Here is a 16,113-nt window from a genome sequence, read left to right on the forward strand (position 1 = left end):
CTTGTAATTTGTGTTAGCATTTGTTATTGGTTTTGAGATTTGCTCACACCTCCATCCTGAAAACAAATAGCAGCCAGACTGTACACTATATGTCAGTGCTTAGTAAAAGAGGGAGGTTATATATTTTCCAGGTAAGGATATGGAACATAAGCATTGTTTACAAATACCCCTCATCCTTTTGTGTTTTATTTTTCTTGAATCATGGTTGGAGATCTCTTGCCGTACAAGAGACTTTTGCTTAAAAAAAAATTTCAAGAGAAAGTCACGCGCGCAATGTCTGCTCCCACCATCCTTAAACGCTTTGCACCTTTGGAAACTTTCAGCATCGGTCACTAAAGTCGACCTTAACGCGCTCTCAACTCATTCACTGCTTCCATCCATGTAATGTCGCTCTGCAGATTGCCACTCCAATACCAAGGAAAATTACAAAATTTTGACAGCCGACTGAAACACTCTGCGCAGGCGTATTTAAGTACTGAACTTGCCTATTTGCCTACGCATGCGTATGAGCCTCTGGTTGGTGAAGATTTTTTTTTGTTAGTATCTTTGAAGGACTGAGGCGCAAGCGCACTTCAATTGTCTTTCAGAGGGTTCCGGGAGTTAATAGTGATCCGGGTGAGCCAAATACGAGCTTTCGGAGGTTGCTTTCATTTGATTCTCGCTGTTTTTATTTGACAGGGTAAGTGCATTTACGATTTGATCTCGTAATACCGAGAAGGAGATGGATCTTGGCGTTTGAAAGTTCAGGACCTGGATTGTTTGAGGTCTTGATAGAGAAACGTTCTCAAGGTTATAGTAAGATCAATGATCAGAGCCGAAGCCAATTTTTGTGTACAAAATAGATTTCTTTAGCAGATAAAGCGGGGTAGAAAAGGGAGAAAACGATTATTCTATTTACGATAGCTCTTTCTTTGCTGCTTTAATACTCAGTCAAGAGTGCGATGTGGCCCGAATATTTTTTTATTTTTATTTTTTGGCTCAGTGGCTAGAAAAAGGGTAAGGACAATCCATCAGCAGCGAAAATAATAATTACTGGCGTACATATTGCACGTATATTTGTCGTGGGATTTTTATTTTATTTATTTTTATGGTCTTAGGATGCCTCTATGTTCATGCAATCTTAAACAAGCCAACCATCCTTTAGTTTAGCTCGCTACGGCAGTTTTGCCAGTATGGTGAGTTTATCATTCAGTATGTGTAAACCCAAAAAATTAGATTGAGTAAAAGCATTTATGCAAACATGAAATAATAGGTTGTGCAATATTAAGCTATCCAAGCATAGTCCGACAAATTTACAGCATCAGGTTCCTCTTTAATTTTTCTGGATCTCTCAATAGGTTTTGATATTTAGAATTTACCAGATTTAGATCATTTGGAAGATCCAATTAACATTAAATAAACATTTAAGGAAATATATGATTGTGTATAAATATTGTTGGAAGTACAGTAATTTAAAAGGCATTATATTTCTTTTTCTGAGCTCCTATACAACTTACTTAATTGAAATTTGGTCCTCAGTGCTTTTTCCTGCACATGGTCTATTTTATGCTTGTTCATTCACATTTATTATAATTCATTTTGTATGATTTCAAAATAAGGGAATATATTGAAAAATGATTGCACAAGGAGGAGGATTTGACCTGTTAATAAAGCACACTTTATAATACATGTTACTACAGTTTACAAATTAATATATTTTAAAGCTGATACTTTATATATTGTACAGTACTGGTAAAATATCTAAAGGATGTTAGTTTATGTTGATTGCCATTGTTCGTTTTTGTTTGGTAAATTTATTTGCTGTGGGGATAATCTGGGCAGCTTATAAAATAAAATGGGGAAAGAAAAGATATAAAATATAAAAAAGTAAAGAAATAAAATCATATGAATAAACAGTGGAAGTACAATAATATGAAATTCAAAAGTTGATCAGAAAGGAACAGAAAGCGCAGGGGGAGAGATGGTGTCAGCTAATTAGTCTGCAGCCATCTCTAATGATGTACTCCCCCTTTGGCTCCCCTTGTCTAGATGGCAGATCCAGGTCTTCATGGCCTCATGGAAAGATAGAAGGGTGGGGGCAAACCTTAACCCAGAGAGCAGGATGTTGCAGAGTGATACTACAATAAAGAAGGCTCAGTCAGAATTCCTTGACCAATGGGATCTTCAGTAGGCTTCTTTGCTGGGATGAGTACGACAGACTTATCTTAAGCGGGATGAGATGGTTCATCAAGTAGTTTGAACCTATGCCTTGGAGGACTTTAAAGGCTATAACCAATAGCTTGAACTGTATCAGTAGCCAGTGCAGCTCACAAAGCAGTAGTATAACATGTGCTATTCTATAGGCCCCCAAGATTGCTCATGCTGCTTGTACTAGTTAAAGCTTCTAAACGTACTTCAAGGGTAATCCCACATAAAGCACATTGCAGTGATGTGCAGTTGAGTAATAACTAGGGTATGAGTAACCAAGTGTAGGGGTCCCGATCCAGGAAAAGCCACAGTTGGTGCATAACTGAAGCTATGCAAAGGCTCTCCAAGACATGACTGTGACCTGATTTTCAAGCAGAAATCGTAAGTTCAGGAGCATCCCCAAGTTGCAAACTGGTTCTGAATGGGGTAGTGCAATAGAACTAAAGATGTCAAAGACCCAGATTTTGAAGCGCCATGAGCCCTTAGTCTTACCATGGTTTAGTCATAGCCCATTGTCCCACATGCAAGCCTCTACAGCCTCCAGGCACTGTGGGAAGTTAGCAACACCATCACTCAGATCACTCAAATGTGGATATATGAAGTTGAGTTTCAGCAGCATTTTTATGATATTTCAACCCATGATCTCATTTATCAGCTTCGTTAAATGTTAAACGGGAGTGGAGAGAATACTGAGCCCTGCAATATGCCATAAAAGAGTGGGCGGAGGCCGGTATCCCCAGAATGCATTGCAATATGTCAATTAAGAGTCAATTATTCAGGCCAAAGGTGTGTAAAAGATGAATCATGGCAACTGGAACAAACTTCATTAATTTGAGATGTTTCGTTGCTCATCCAAGCAACTTCATCAGCAAAATTAGTTAGGCAGAGAGTCAGAGATTGTACCAACTCTTGCTATACCAAATCAGCTCTCTGAAGTTGGTCCTATTGCCACAATTCAACTTTTAGACACCTTTGGCCTGGATGATTGACTCTTCATTGACATATTTGTTCTGGTGCTTTTCTATCAGTACCTTGCATGCTAATTCCTCTATTTAGAATGCCACAGTAGCACATTTATTTTGCTTGAGAATATTAGAAATATAGCAAATTATAGACAGTCATTCAGTTGGAACCCATGTATGGTGCAGGTCCATGTGATATGCATGGGGAAAGGTCTCTCTCACTTATCTGGGAATAATTTGGTTCTTTTAGTCCCAAGGAAGTAGACAGGGTCTTCACTAGTATTAATGCAACAACCAATTATTTAGATCTTTGTCCCTCCTGCTTAGTGAAAACCTCCTGGATGGTAACTGTCAGACGAGTTCAGGCAATGATAAATTCTTCACTGTAGGAGGGGATGTTCCTGGGACCTTTTAAAAAAAATTTTTTTTTATTAAGTTACAGAGCATTATAAAATATAAAATACAAAAGTAAATAGAAGTCAGGGGAAAGGGAGAAGTGAGGAATCATATGGAAAAAGAAACAAAAAGAAACATTGACTTCTGATTCTCTCTGTTACAATATAATAAGGCATTAGCATCAAATCACAGCTTTTTAAATTTATTCGACTCTGACATAGGTTCAGTTTGAAACAATTGTTTTAGAAAAGTCTTCATAATAAATGAAATCATATGCCCTAATTGTGCTGTTTGATTATATTGATAAATTGGGCATCCCCAGCCTCTCTGTTTCTGACGTCTATGTATATAAAAAGTTATTTTGTTCATTCTCCGTTCTTTCACTTAAAAGAAGAGGCTTTCCTTTCTTTTCTTTTCTTTTAATTTTTTGACAATGTCTTAGAATCTGTTTTGGAAGTGCCATTAGTTGTCATTGAAATAAAATACTCCTGCAATTCACCTTAAATATCAATGTTTTGAAGTCCATATTTTAATTTCATTATTTCATTTCATGTATGTTGGTATATAGTTATTTGTAAAGATTTTATGAATCAATTGTCCATTATTTTTAAGTTATGTATGCATCTGGATTTTCAGGCTTTGCTGTAAGATGGAGGAGACTGACAGGGAAGCAGTTGCAACAGCTGTACAAAGGGTAGCAGGGATGCTTCAACGACCAGACCAGTTAGATAAAGTAGAACAATATCGCAGAAGAGAAGGCCGTAAGAAAGCTTCAGTAGAAGCACGACTGAAGGTATAGAATCATATTATTGATAGTCTTGAATTTCTATGTCTATAGTGCTCAGGGGTGGGTTTCAAAATTTTTTACTACGGGTTTAGTGGGCATGGCTATGGGGGGGACATGTGACTGAGTGGGCATGGCCAACTTGATGTCACTCATGCTCACACCCACTCAGTCACATGCCCCCCCCTCACTTAGCCATGCCCACCGAACCAGCCAAAATTTCTGTTTTGCCAGTTGGGAGGCTGGCAAAGAAGCCAGCCTTGCCCTCCCCCTACAGACTGATAGAGCAGGAGGGCAGGAAAGAAGCCGGTCTTGGAAAAGACCTTCCCTCCCAGTCCAGGGAGCCCATGCAGGGAGATAGGAGGCGGGCTGGTTTGAACATGGGCGGGTGGTTTGTGGCTGGCGCCGCCTTCGCTCTCTCGACTGCTGTCGCTGGGGTGCTGCCAGGGCAAGCGAAGGAAGAAGAGGGGCCAGAGAAAGGAGGCATGCGATAAAGCAGCCCCTGCCACCAAGGGTGAAGGGGAGAGCCCCTCCGAGCATCCTCTTGTCTCTGCTTAACCACCCACCATTGTTTCTTCGGCTCTTGTGACCAGGAAACGCAGGGGAGGAGCGGGAGGAAAAGCAGCAGGAGATGGATGGGTGAAAAGAGAGAGAGAGAAAGAGGGAAGAAAAACTTGCCTGCCCATGCACTGTCTTTACCCAGGCAGATGGCGCAGGTGCTGCTACAACATATGTCTTGCTGCACCCACCGCAACGAGGGAAGGAGATACTGGCCACAAACCGCCTATTCATGTTCAAACCAGCTCATCTCCTTTCTCCCCACACGGGCTCCCTGGAGGGGGAGGGAAGGTCTTTCCCAAGACTGGCTTCTTTCCTGCCCTCCTATGGCGTCAGTCGATTGAGTCATGTGGATTCACCAAAGGTTCCCGGGAGTGAGAAGGTGACGTGGTCGGTTGGTCGCACACCAGGCACAGAATCCCCGGGTGTTGGGGGGCATTAGTAATGCCCGCCTGCCAACTGCAGTAGGGTCTCTGCTTTTACCTTATTTCTGAACGGTCCATGCCCCCCCTACACACTCATCCCTTGCCCTGGCAGCACCCTTGCGGGAGATGTTATGTTATGTATCAGAATAACTTTAGAAATTAGAATTACGAAAGTTATGATAGAAATTATTATAATTAAAATTAAAAAATTAAAAATAAAAGAAATAATTAAATTGCAAGCTCAGGTAATATTAACTGTTTAATTATTTAATAATTGATTTATTTAAATGAAATAAAAATAATTTTGAAAGATGGAGAAAATCTAAAAATTGAAATTAAAGGAGACTTTGCTTAGGTTAATGACAATAAGATTATATTTTAAAATACATCTGGATACAAATTGATTCTAGTTTATTAAGACATCATAAATTATTATTTAAGATATTATAATTCAATTTCTTTTTGCAATGGAGGAACCTAGACTTTAGTATTTCTGATTTTGTTAAAAATTTGAACTCCTTTAATCAATTCCTGCTCTCCCCATATAGTATTGTGCTTCAAGTATTTTTCTAATCACATAATAATCACATTCACACTGATCTCCCTCATACTTATATATCTTTTCATTTTAGGGAAAAAAGTATTCAGATATTAACTGAAATGAAAATTAAATACAAAACAAAATGTACAAACATGCCAATTTATATTTAATTTCTGTGGCATATTTAATATGCAGAATGCTAGAAAATCTTGCATGTCTATTCACATACATTTTAATAAACCTATAATGAAGTAGCATTTATATGGAAATATATATATATATTAAGGGCTTTTGAAGTATTGTAATATATTTTGAAAATGTATTTTCAAATATATTTTCCAAATATACAGAAAAATATAGAAAAACAAGTTTGATAAAGTAAATGAAATAATCCAATTTAAATGAACTTTTTCTACATGAAAAAAAATTCTATTTGTGTATTTACTTCCTGTTAGTGATTAGCAGACTTCTTTTATTTCATTCTTTTTTTTTTATTGAAAAGAGAGATAAAATACAAGATTCCAAAAAAGGACAAAAAGCAAAACACACACACCAAGCAAAACATTAAAAAGTACATCAAAAAGAAAAAATTGCTAATACCTATACACACATCCCCCTAATTGAATACTGGTTACTCCCACCAACACTGATAGATCAAGCCAATAATATATAAAAATAAGAGCAAACCCCACTTCCTTCTAGCACTGATGATGTTACCTTGTTTGGTGATGAAACTTTTGCAAGAAAATCACAAAACTCAGAAACCACAAAGGATGCCACAATTCAATCCTGAACTATAAATCTTATAATCCATCAGTAATATGTGATATTTTATTTTATATTTTAATGATAATCCTTAAATATAATATTAAAAACTTTATGAATGAATGAATGAAAATTTATATGGCTGCCAACTCGCTCAGACTCTAGGTTGCTTACAAAGGCAAAATCCTAACATAAAAAATAATAAAGGCAATAAATCCCCCACAGACCTGGTGACAATAATTAGAGAATCAAATAGCACTTAGCAGTAGCATACTTACATATCGCTTCACAGTGCTTTACAGCCATGCCTAAGCAGTTTACAGTCAGCATATTGCCCCCAACAATCTGGGTCCTTATTTTACTTACCTCGGAAGGATGGAAGGCTGAGTGAACCTTGAGCCTGGTGAGATTTTAGCTGCCAAATTGCAAGCAGCCAGCAGAGGTAGCTTGCAGTACTGCATTCTAACCACTGTGCCACTGTGACAATGCCTATTGTTCTCTATGGAGAGAGCCACCATGGGGAAAGCCATTGTTCTTAGTCCCGATAGAAGTACCTCCTTAGTAGAAGGGACCTACCCTGCATCTCTGCTCTGGTGGGTCATATAGATGTGACCAGGAAAAGATGGTCCTTGAAATAACCTGGTTCCAGTGGTGGGATTCAAATAATTTAACAAACTGTTCTCTTCCCTAATGACTGACTGGATAGGAGTGGCTGGGTGGTCATGTGCCTGGCCAACGCAACGTCACTCACGTCGTGGGGTGCCTTGCCTCACCCAGCCTCTCCTCTCCTCACCAGCCCTGCCCCACCCCTCTCCTCCCTGTCATGCCACTCCTTGTCATGCCTGGCCTCACCTCTTCTTGACTTACAACCAAAAATTGGTTGTGGTCAACCAAAATTGACCACAAAATTTATGTTGCTAAGTGAGAAATTTATTAAGTGAATTTTGCCTCATTTCACAACTTTTCTTGCTACATTTGTTAAGTAAATCACTACAAGTGTTAAGTTAATAACACAGCTGTTAAGTGAATCTGGCCTCCCCATTGACTTTGCTTATCAGAAGGTTGCAAAAGGGGGTCACATGACCCTGGAAGACTACAACCGTCATAAATGTGGGACAGTCAACTCAGAATTGTTATCATGTGACCGTGTAGATGTAAGTTTGAAAAATGGTCATAACTCACTTTTTTCAGTGCCATTGTAACTTTGAATGGTCACTAAATGAACTGTTGTTATTCAAGGATTCTTACTTGTACAAAAATACAAATAGCTTCTTTGCTTGCAAAAAGCTTCCTTCAATACCAATCATTAGATTAGAAAGGGGGAATACACACTGAAGATCAATGAGTCGTAGCCATCATGGTAACCTAAACCATTCTGCCTAAATACTTTCCTTTTCATCAGTATTACCTGTGACCCGGAGTTACAAATCATCAGGGTGCCAGAGCACCTTGAGGAATTAAAATAGTTAAAATGCAATGACAACTATCAACAGACAACTCTTGCTCATGAAGTGAAATCCTTTAGCAGAGAGGTCATTTAAGCTCTCCAGAAAGTGAGTGGGCATATTTGGGCTACAAAATGCCAAGCTAAAGAGACAAATTAACAAAGTATATAGGAGACCCAGTTCAAGTCTCTGCCCTTTCAAGCTTGTCAGGATCACAAAAAAAATAGTACATGCCACAGATATCTAAATAAACTTCAAGTCTGGTGCCATGTCACAAAGTCTTATTATCATGAGAGAAAACTAAAATGAATTGGAGAGAGGATTCACACCTCTACTTCCTTTTTAAAAAAATCTTACTATCAGTGAGCAATCATGGCTTTGGCCACTCCAAAGCAATGCAAGATACTCCTATCCCAAAGGTGCTTTTTCAAGAGGCAACTGGACTTCTGTAAACCAAGAAAGTCCATTTGCCTCTTGAAAAAATCACCTTTGGAACAACCATGACTTGGGTGACTAGAGAATACTCATAGACAAGAGATTCCTGTTCTCAGTGACCTGACAAAGCACCCTTTTCTACCCAGGGGAAGCAATCCTTAGATCAATTTGCACCACTTAAAAATACAGTTGGTCTCACTCACCTCACAAGATATTCTAAGGAAATCATCCATATTTAAGGAAAATTGTGTTGGAGGAAAAAGGGAAAGCTGTAGCTTAAAAAACATTTTTTTTTCTAGGCAGCATTGCTTAACTCGATGAGGCAGGCAGTGGTGGTCCAAAAAGATTACCTCATCACTTTTCCATCAGGCCTCCCAAATCCCCCCCTTTTTAACAAACAAACAAAGAAGCCAAAGTCTAGCCAGACCGCTCCGTCTGTGGACCCAGATTGTTGGGGGCAACATGCTGACTTGGTAAACTGCTCAGAGAGGCCTGTAAAGCACTGAGAAGCAGTATATAAATCTAAGTGCTATTGTTATTTAGAGAATATTAAGGATGCAGAAAAGAGAAGGCAAGGAGTGTCTGGGAGGGGATTCAGCCATGTAGATAACAAACAAAAAAGAAGACAAAGACTAGACAGACCCCTCCATCTGAGGACCCAGATTGTTGGGGGCAATATGCTGACTTTGTAAACTGCTTATAGAGGGCTATCAAGCACTGTGAAGTGGTATATAAGTCTAGATGGTATTGCTATTTAGAGAAGATTAAAGATCCAGGGAAGAAAGAGGCTCATGATCACCGTCTCCCACCTTTAATTGGGGACGGAGGAGGCAAGGAGTGGTTGAGTGGGAATTCAGCCATATTGGAAGTACACCCCAAAAGGACAGTTCCAGGAATCACTAAAGTAGTGTAAAAAGCTTAAAACAACCTTCCCCTTTTAAAAAGTCAAGCCCTGGAATAAAAGTACCAGCAAAAGGAAAAAAAAGAACTCCAGAGAAGCCGCTAACACTATAGAAAGTGTGGACATACTGCCAAGAACCATTAACAGCTGTTACAATGTAAGAAGGCTTAACTGAAGAGGTAGTTTCTGAAAACACTCAAGCAGGGCAATAAAGATAAACAGGATTAGGCTAGAAACAACACATAGAAGCACAGTAGAAGGTTTCCTTCCTTCCTTCCTGACAGGATTAACCCCTTTAAGGTGGGTTCGCTGAACTGCTCAGAAAGTTAGCAACTGGTTCTCCCAAACCGGTGTGAACCAGATGAATACCACCACTGCCTAGTTCCAAGCCATGTAGGTAGGACTTTAAAGGTGAAGCAAATCAGTAGCCAATGTAGCTCTCGCTTGTGCACATTTAGGCCTGCACAAAACCACAAAGGCCACTGCATTTTGAACCAATTGAAGCTTCTAAATGTTTTTCAGGGGCAGTCCCATGTAAAACACATTGAATTAGTCAAGCGGGAAGGTGACTAGGGCATGAAGGACTGTGAACAGGGATTATTGATCCAAGAAAGGACATAACTGGTGCTCAACCCACTCTTGTGCAAAGGTTTTGAGCAGGAGTCTTGAATCCAGGAGAACTCCCAGTTTATACACTGGGTTTGTCTGGTGCAGTGCCAGCGTATAAACCATTTAACACCAGAGATGACAATTCTCCAAGGACCAAAAAACCCAAAGCCATTGAGTCTTGTTAGGATTCAGTTTCAGCCCACTGCTCCCCATCCAGCCCTTAACCGCTTCCAAGCACTGCAAGAGGAAGATCACAGTGTTACTTAAAGCCCATGGGTCAAGACATATAGCTGGGTGTCATCAGTATATTGAGGATATCTCAGCCCATGGTGGCAGATGATTTTACTCAGCAGTTTAATGTAGCTGTTAAACAGAAGTGGAGAAAGTACTGAACCATGCAGGACACCACAAAGCAGAAAATGAAAGCCAGATCTCTCGCTTCCTATCAACACCAACTGTGAGCAACCACAGAGGAAGGAAGTGACTCAGGACAACCCAGCGGCCCCACTTTCAACCCCCAAAGTGGATTCAGAAGGATATCATGATCAATGATATTGAAGGTTGCTGAGAGGTCAAGTAGAGTGAGGATGCATGTACTCCTGCCAGAGAACCTCAAAAAACACCATTAATGCTGTTTCTGTCCCATAACCAGGCCTGAACTCTGCCTGGAAAAATAATCTTATTTATTTCAGAAACTTCTGGGGCTGCTTTGCAACCAACTTCTTAACAACCTTCCCCAGAAAGAAAAATTCAAATAATTTTTTATAACAACTTCTCCTTTAATATTATTTCATTAAAATAGTAATGGTATTTGTGTTGGACATTGAGGCATTTTATATTTCAGTAGAACAAAATATGCACAGCACAGGTTGAACTGTGGAATCCTTGATGCTCTCTGGGCTTGGTTGCTTTTTTGCAGACATTTCATTGCCCAACTTCAGTTGCACTGATGCACTGCAAAAAAACAAGTTCGTAGAGTATCAAGGACTCTATGTTTCTATATTTAAATAGAATCTGCCTCAGTTTTATTAAACAGTGTTTTATTGATAAAATTGTCTTTTATGTAAAAACTAATATTTTAAAAAGATAATTAGAGAGCAAGTTGGGTATTTATCGCTATAATGGAGTAAATTAACTATCAAGCTTGGGTTTTTTTAGGCTGCAATTCAGTCACAACTTGATGGTGTTCGAACTGGTTTAAGCCAGCTGCACACTGCATTGCATGATGTCAAGGACATACAGCACTCTTTAGTTGATGTCAATAAAGATTGGCGGCAGAGTATCAACACCATAGAAAATCTCAAAGATGTTAAAGATGCTGTAGTTCAACATAGTCAGCTGGCAGCTGCTGTAGAAAACCTCAAAAATATATTCTCAGGTATGACTTCTAAAATATCTTATATTCTGACTAAATACAAAGGAGTTGTGCAGTATTACTTTGAATTTATATAAATAATGTTAAGTTTTAACGTACAATAATAATGCAGCTATTGTCATGCAGCTACAATTCTGAAGTTTGTGGGATATAATGTAACTTAAATCTATGATTTCTCTTTTTCTTTTCAGTTCCAGAGATAGTCCAGGAGACTCAAGACTTGATTGAGCAAGGACAATTATTGCAAGCCCATCGAAAATTGATGGATTTGGAGTGCTCCCGAGATGATCTTATGTATGAACAGTACCGCATGGATAGCAAGAATACCCATGATATGAACCTAATTGATACTTATTTTGGAGATATGCAAAAACTTTCTGAAGAACTGGCTAAGCAACTCTGGATGGTCATTCAAAGGTCTCTAGGCACTGTCCGTAGAGATCCAACCTTGCTTGTTTCAGTTGTAAGAATAATTGAGAGAGAAGAAAAGATAGATCGGCGTATGTTAGATCGGAAAAAGCAAACTGGATTCATCCCCCCTGGAAGACCTAAAAAGTGGAAAGAAAAAATGTTTAAAGCCCTGGATCGAACTGTTGTTACCAGGATTGAAGGCACTCAAGCAGACACCCGAGAGTCTGACAAAATGTGGCTTGTTCGCCATCTGGAAATAATTCGTAAATACGTTCTTGATGATCTGTTGGTGGCTAAAAATCTTATGGATCAATGTTTTCCCCCACATTATGACATTTTCAAGAGATTACTATGTATGTATCACCAGGCATTGTCTTTACGCATGCAGGACCTGGCTTCAGAAGATTTAGAGGCAAATGAAATTGTCAGCCTTTTGACTTGGGTTTTAAATACATATAAAAGGTACGGATGTTATTATTTAAGCTAGTATTAGTAGGAACTACATAATTTTAATAAATTTTGTCAAGCCCCATATATCCAGCAAAGGCCAAAGTAGCAAGAATGACAAGATTTTTAAAAAGCAATCTTTAATTATAGGTTGAGGTCAGTACAGAATCTTTTAAAAAGTAAGAAAGTTTTGTAGTGACTAAATTGAGGCTATCTTTGAAGAACCTTAAGAAGCTACAGCCTTAGAATGGCCCATGTTACATCACTGCGAGTTACAATGCTGCTGGTTTACTTCTGGGTGCAATTCAAGATGTTGGCCTTATATGTCATGAGTCCATGTCTCATCCCAATGGGATTGGCCTAGCCCAGCTACACAGGTAGAGGGGGCATGCAATGGCCCCGTTGGTAAGCAAATTTTGGCTGGTGGGTTCCGGGAGAAGAACTTTATCTGTCATGACTCCTGCCCTTTGGAACATCTTATCCAGGTAAACTCTCTATAAGGGTCTGAAAAAAGGACTCTGCCAGATGCCTTGGAGCCCCAATAGATAGAGATAATTGATGAATTAAGAGAAAATCTATCTTCCCCTCACCCCACATCCTGATCATTCCCTCCCCATCTTTTAACTGTACATTTATTTTGGATTGTAATTTTATTATTATTTTAGATATATTTGTTTTATAGTTTTATTGCTTTTAAACTTGTAAGATGCCCAGGATTACTTCAAAGCTAGATGGGTGGCAAACAAATTTAATAAACAAATAAATAAATAAATAAATAATTCTTTAATTAAAGATGCTAAGAACTGAAGAAGGGATCTTTGGCATGCAAAGCAATCACTATACCATAGAAAAGTATTCTTTGTAAAGTACAAATCATCTTGCCTATCTTAGATGAGTATAAAATGAAAATAATAATTGTTTTTTACCCATTTTGAGAGAATAAAGATAATTCTCATAAATAGATTTGTTTAAGTTCAGTCATAAAGTCATGCAATCAGAATCATTTGGTTATTCTTCACTTTTTATGGAACATTAAGAGTAGTGATACATTATATCTTATACAACCAAAATTTCCATTGCTAAGTAACTCAGTTGTTAGGTTTTACAACCTTCCTTGCCACAGTTGTTAAGTGAATCATTGCTGTTATTAAGTCAGTAGCCTAGTTGTTAATTGAATCTGACTTCCCCATTGACTTTGCTTGTCAAAAAGTCACAAAAGATGATCATGTGACCCCAGGACACTGCAACTGTCGAAAATATGATCTAGTTGCCAAGCAATCAAATTTTGATCATATAACCATGGGGATGCTGCAACGATCATATGAAAAATGGTAAAAAGTCACATTTTTCAGTGTAATTGTAATTTTGAATGTTCACTAAATTAATATTGTAAGTTGACAACGATCTGTACTTAGTTTATTTTGTTTCTAAGGAATTTATATTTACAAGAATGAGTTTTCTTTTTTTAGATATTCAAGTGTTAAAAAGCAGTAGGTTGGAGAATGTGCAGTAATGCTGCATAATAAGATCTTGAAAACTGGATGCTCTTTGCTTTTTCTTTCCATGAGATAGAATATTACAAGCGTTCAAAGAACTGGTAATTCTATCTGTTAAATAAAAAAGGAATTCTAATATTTTTTCTATTGTTCAGAATAGTTCAAAAACTAAAACATCCAAAGTAAACAAAAAGAAATAAAACCATATTGAGTCTCTTCTATTCCTCCTTCTTTTCTCCTAAACCACCTCCTAACCTCTTTTAATCCCAACTCATCTCCTATGTCTTCCTTCAATTCCTAAATATACAACTTATTTACAATCCACATCTAATAGATCTTCCAAATTCAACTTGCATCTTATTGCTAATATGCACACAGCTAGGCTTCAAATTCTTAAATCTTAACTGTAGTTAAGGAGATCTTAATTGTGAATTTCCATTTATGTAATTAGGTATCACCCAAGTACATGTACAAAGCACATACACAAATAATTGTTCAGAAAAGCCCACTTATACTTTGCAGAATTAAAAATTCAAATATTAAAAATAAGCATCAATTGTCTATTTAACTCTTCCACAAAAAAGATGATTAAATTGCTTTGTTACACTATTTGTACTTAAGGCTTGCTATTTAGATCTTTTAAAAAGTATTTCATTATTTGCCTTCTCTCTCTCTCTCTCTCTCTCTCTCTCTCTCTCTCTCTCTCTCTCTCTCTCTCTCTGTGTGTGTGTTGCATTTTTGCAACTAAAGAAAAATTGATCCTAAAATTGTACTTTCATTTATCTTTTCTCTTTACTTTAGTGAAGAAATGATGGGAAATTTGGAACTGGCACCAGAACTGGAGGTAAATTTCCTGCAACCTCTTCTTTCTCAGGAGGTCGTGAATGAACTTCTCAGCACATATATGTCAACTCTTACGGTAATTTATTCATCTAATTTCAATGCCATCCAGCTTGACATTTCGGTAACTTACAGACAAAAAGAGAAAAGTGCATATAATTACAAACAAAAAGAAATCCTGATTGATTGGAAGACTAATATTCCCAACTATAAGATAAACTTAAATACATTTTTCCACATCAAACAAAAAATAAATATTGTTCTCATTCAACAAATAAGTGAACCAATAGAAATTCTTGTCTGTTGTTAGAAGGCAGGATTTATTATAGACTTCCTATTCTCTCAGAAGAGAACTAGTTCTTAGTATTGGCTCTCCCTTCTGGAGAAAGATGATTCTAGGCTTCTGCAGCAGTAAATAAAAGTAAAAAATAATAAAAAACATCGGCATTTGGGTTGGATGGGTGAATGATAAAATATATGTCACAATGCAAAAGTTGGCCCGTTTTGGTTTGCATTGCAATGTTGCATAGTAGTCGTAAATGGAATGGCTCTGGCTTTGGTAAGTAATAATATATTTCTAGTCACTTACCAGTTATACTTAGATTCCTCCAAATATCTAAGCATTTTGGTCTGCTACCAGTTCATTATTTTGTCTTATCAGGCTTAATGGTGGTTCTGCAAGTGTTGATGGAGGTTTCTTTTGAGTCAGCTTCAGAGATCATCAGAATTTAGACAAAGAAAAAGTTTTTTTGGGTGACTCTGACATCCTTCCTAATCATGAGTGATCGTTGTTTTGTGTTGGTGAGCTCAGAGCACTTGCTCATAATCTGTCCAATGAAATTAGCTGATACTGCAGATGATCAGGAGCAGGATTTCTTTGGCAGTGTTCTAGTTAGAAATTCTGCTCAGGAAATATAGCTCCCTATCCTGTTGTCTTGCCTTTTAGATAAACCTGTTTTTCTTCAGGCCCATTAGAATTTCTCTTCTATTTGTCAACATGATATTTCTCTAAAATGGACAGAAAGAGGCTAAATTTGATTTGGAATAAGCCAACAAGTCAAATACACAATTGGAAAGAGGACTGGCTTCAGCTAGGGCTATACAGCTATACAGAAAGAAAAATCTCAGAAAAATGAGCTTATTAGGGCTTTCAAACAGAATAACCTTCAATAGCAAGTAAAAACTATTTAAAAATAAAAATGGTTACAAGATAAATGAAGATACGGAAAATTAGAATTGTGCTCCATATGGACTGGGGAACTTCCAGATGGACCATTTCTAACATCAATTCAGTACTAACAAAATTTTATTTTGTCATGATTTAACATTCTTTTGATTCCCTAGTCCAACATTATAGGCTGGCTAAGAAAAGCACTGGAGACAGATAAAAAAGACTGGCTAAAAGAAAATGAACCAGAAGCAGATCAGGATGGATATTATCAAACAACACTCCCAGCTATTGTATTTCAGGTATAACAATATTTTCATATAAATAATTTAAGTCATGTTTAAGAATTTTAAAAAATGCATGATATT

The 16,113-nt window shown here is 37.7% G+C and overlaps 1 protein-coding gene across 2 annotated transcripts in view; it reads left to right on the plus strand.

Moving 5' to 3' along the window:
• Positions 1-550: 550 nt before the first annotated feature.
• Positions 551-16,113, plus strand: part of EXOC3 (exocyst complex component 3) — a 30,841-nt gene continuing 15,278 nt past the window's right edge. For both annotated transcript variants that reach the window (XM_032237004.1, XM_032237005.1), the window contains exons 1-6: positions 551-679; positions 4,182-4,338; positions 11,167-11,386; positions 11,575-12,256; positions 14,539-14,656; positions 15,922-16,047. In XM_032237004.1, the coding sequence (XP_032092895.1) occupies positions 4,195-4,338; positions 11,167-11,386; positions 11,575-12,256; positions 14,539-14,656; positions 15,922-16,047 (1,290 nt within the window). In that variant the 5' untranslated portion in view covers positions 551-679; positions 4,182-4,194. The remainder of the gene's footprint in view (positions 680-4,181; positions 4,339-11,166; positions 11,387-11,574; positions 12,257-14,538; positions 14,657-15,921; positions 16,048-16,113) is intronic.

Source organism: Thamnophis elegans, chromosome Z, assembly GCF_009769535.1.
Source record: "Thamnophis elegans isolate rThaEle1 chromosome Z, rThaEle1.pri, whole genome shotgun sequence".
Classification (NCBI taxonomy): Eukaryota; Metazoa; Chordata; class Lepidosauria; order Squamata; family Colubridae; genus Thamnophis; species Thamnophis elegans.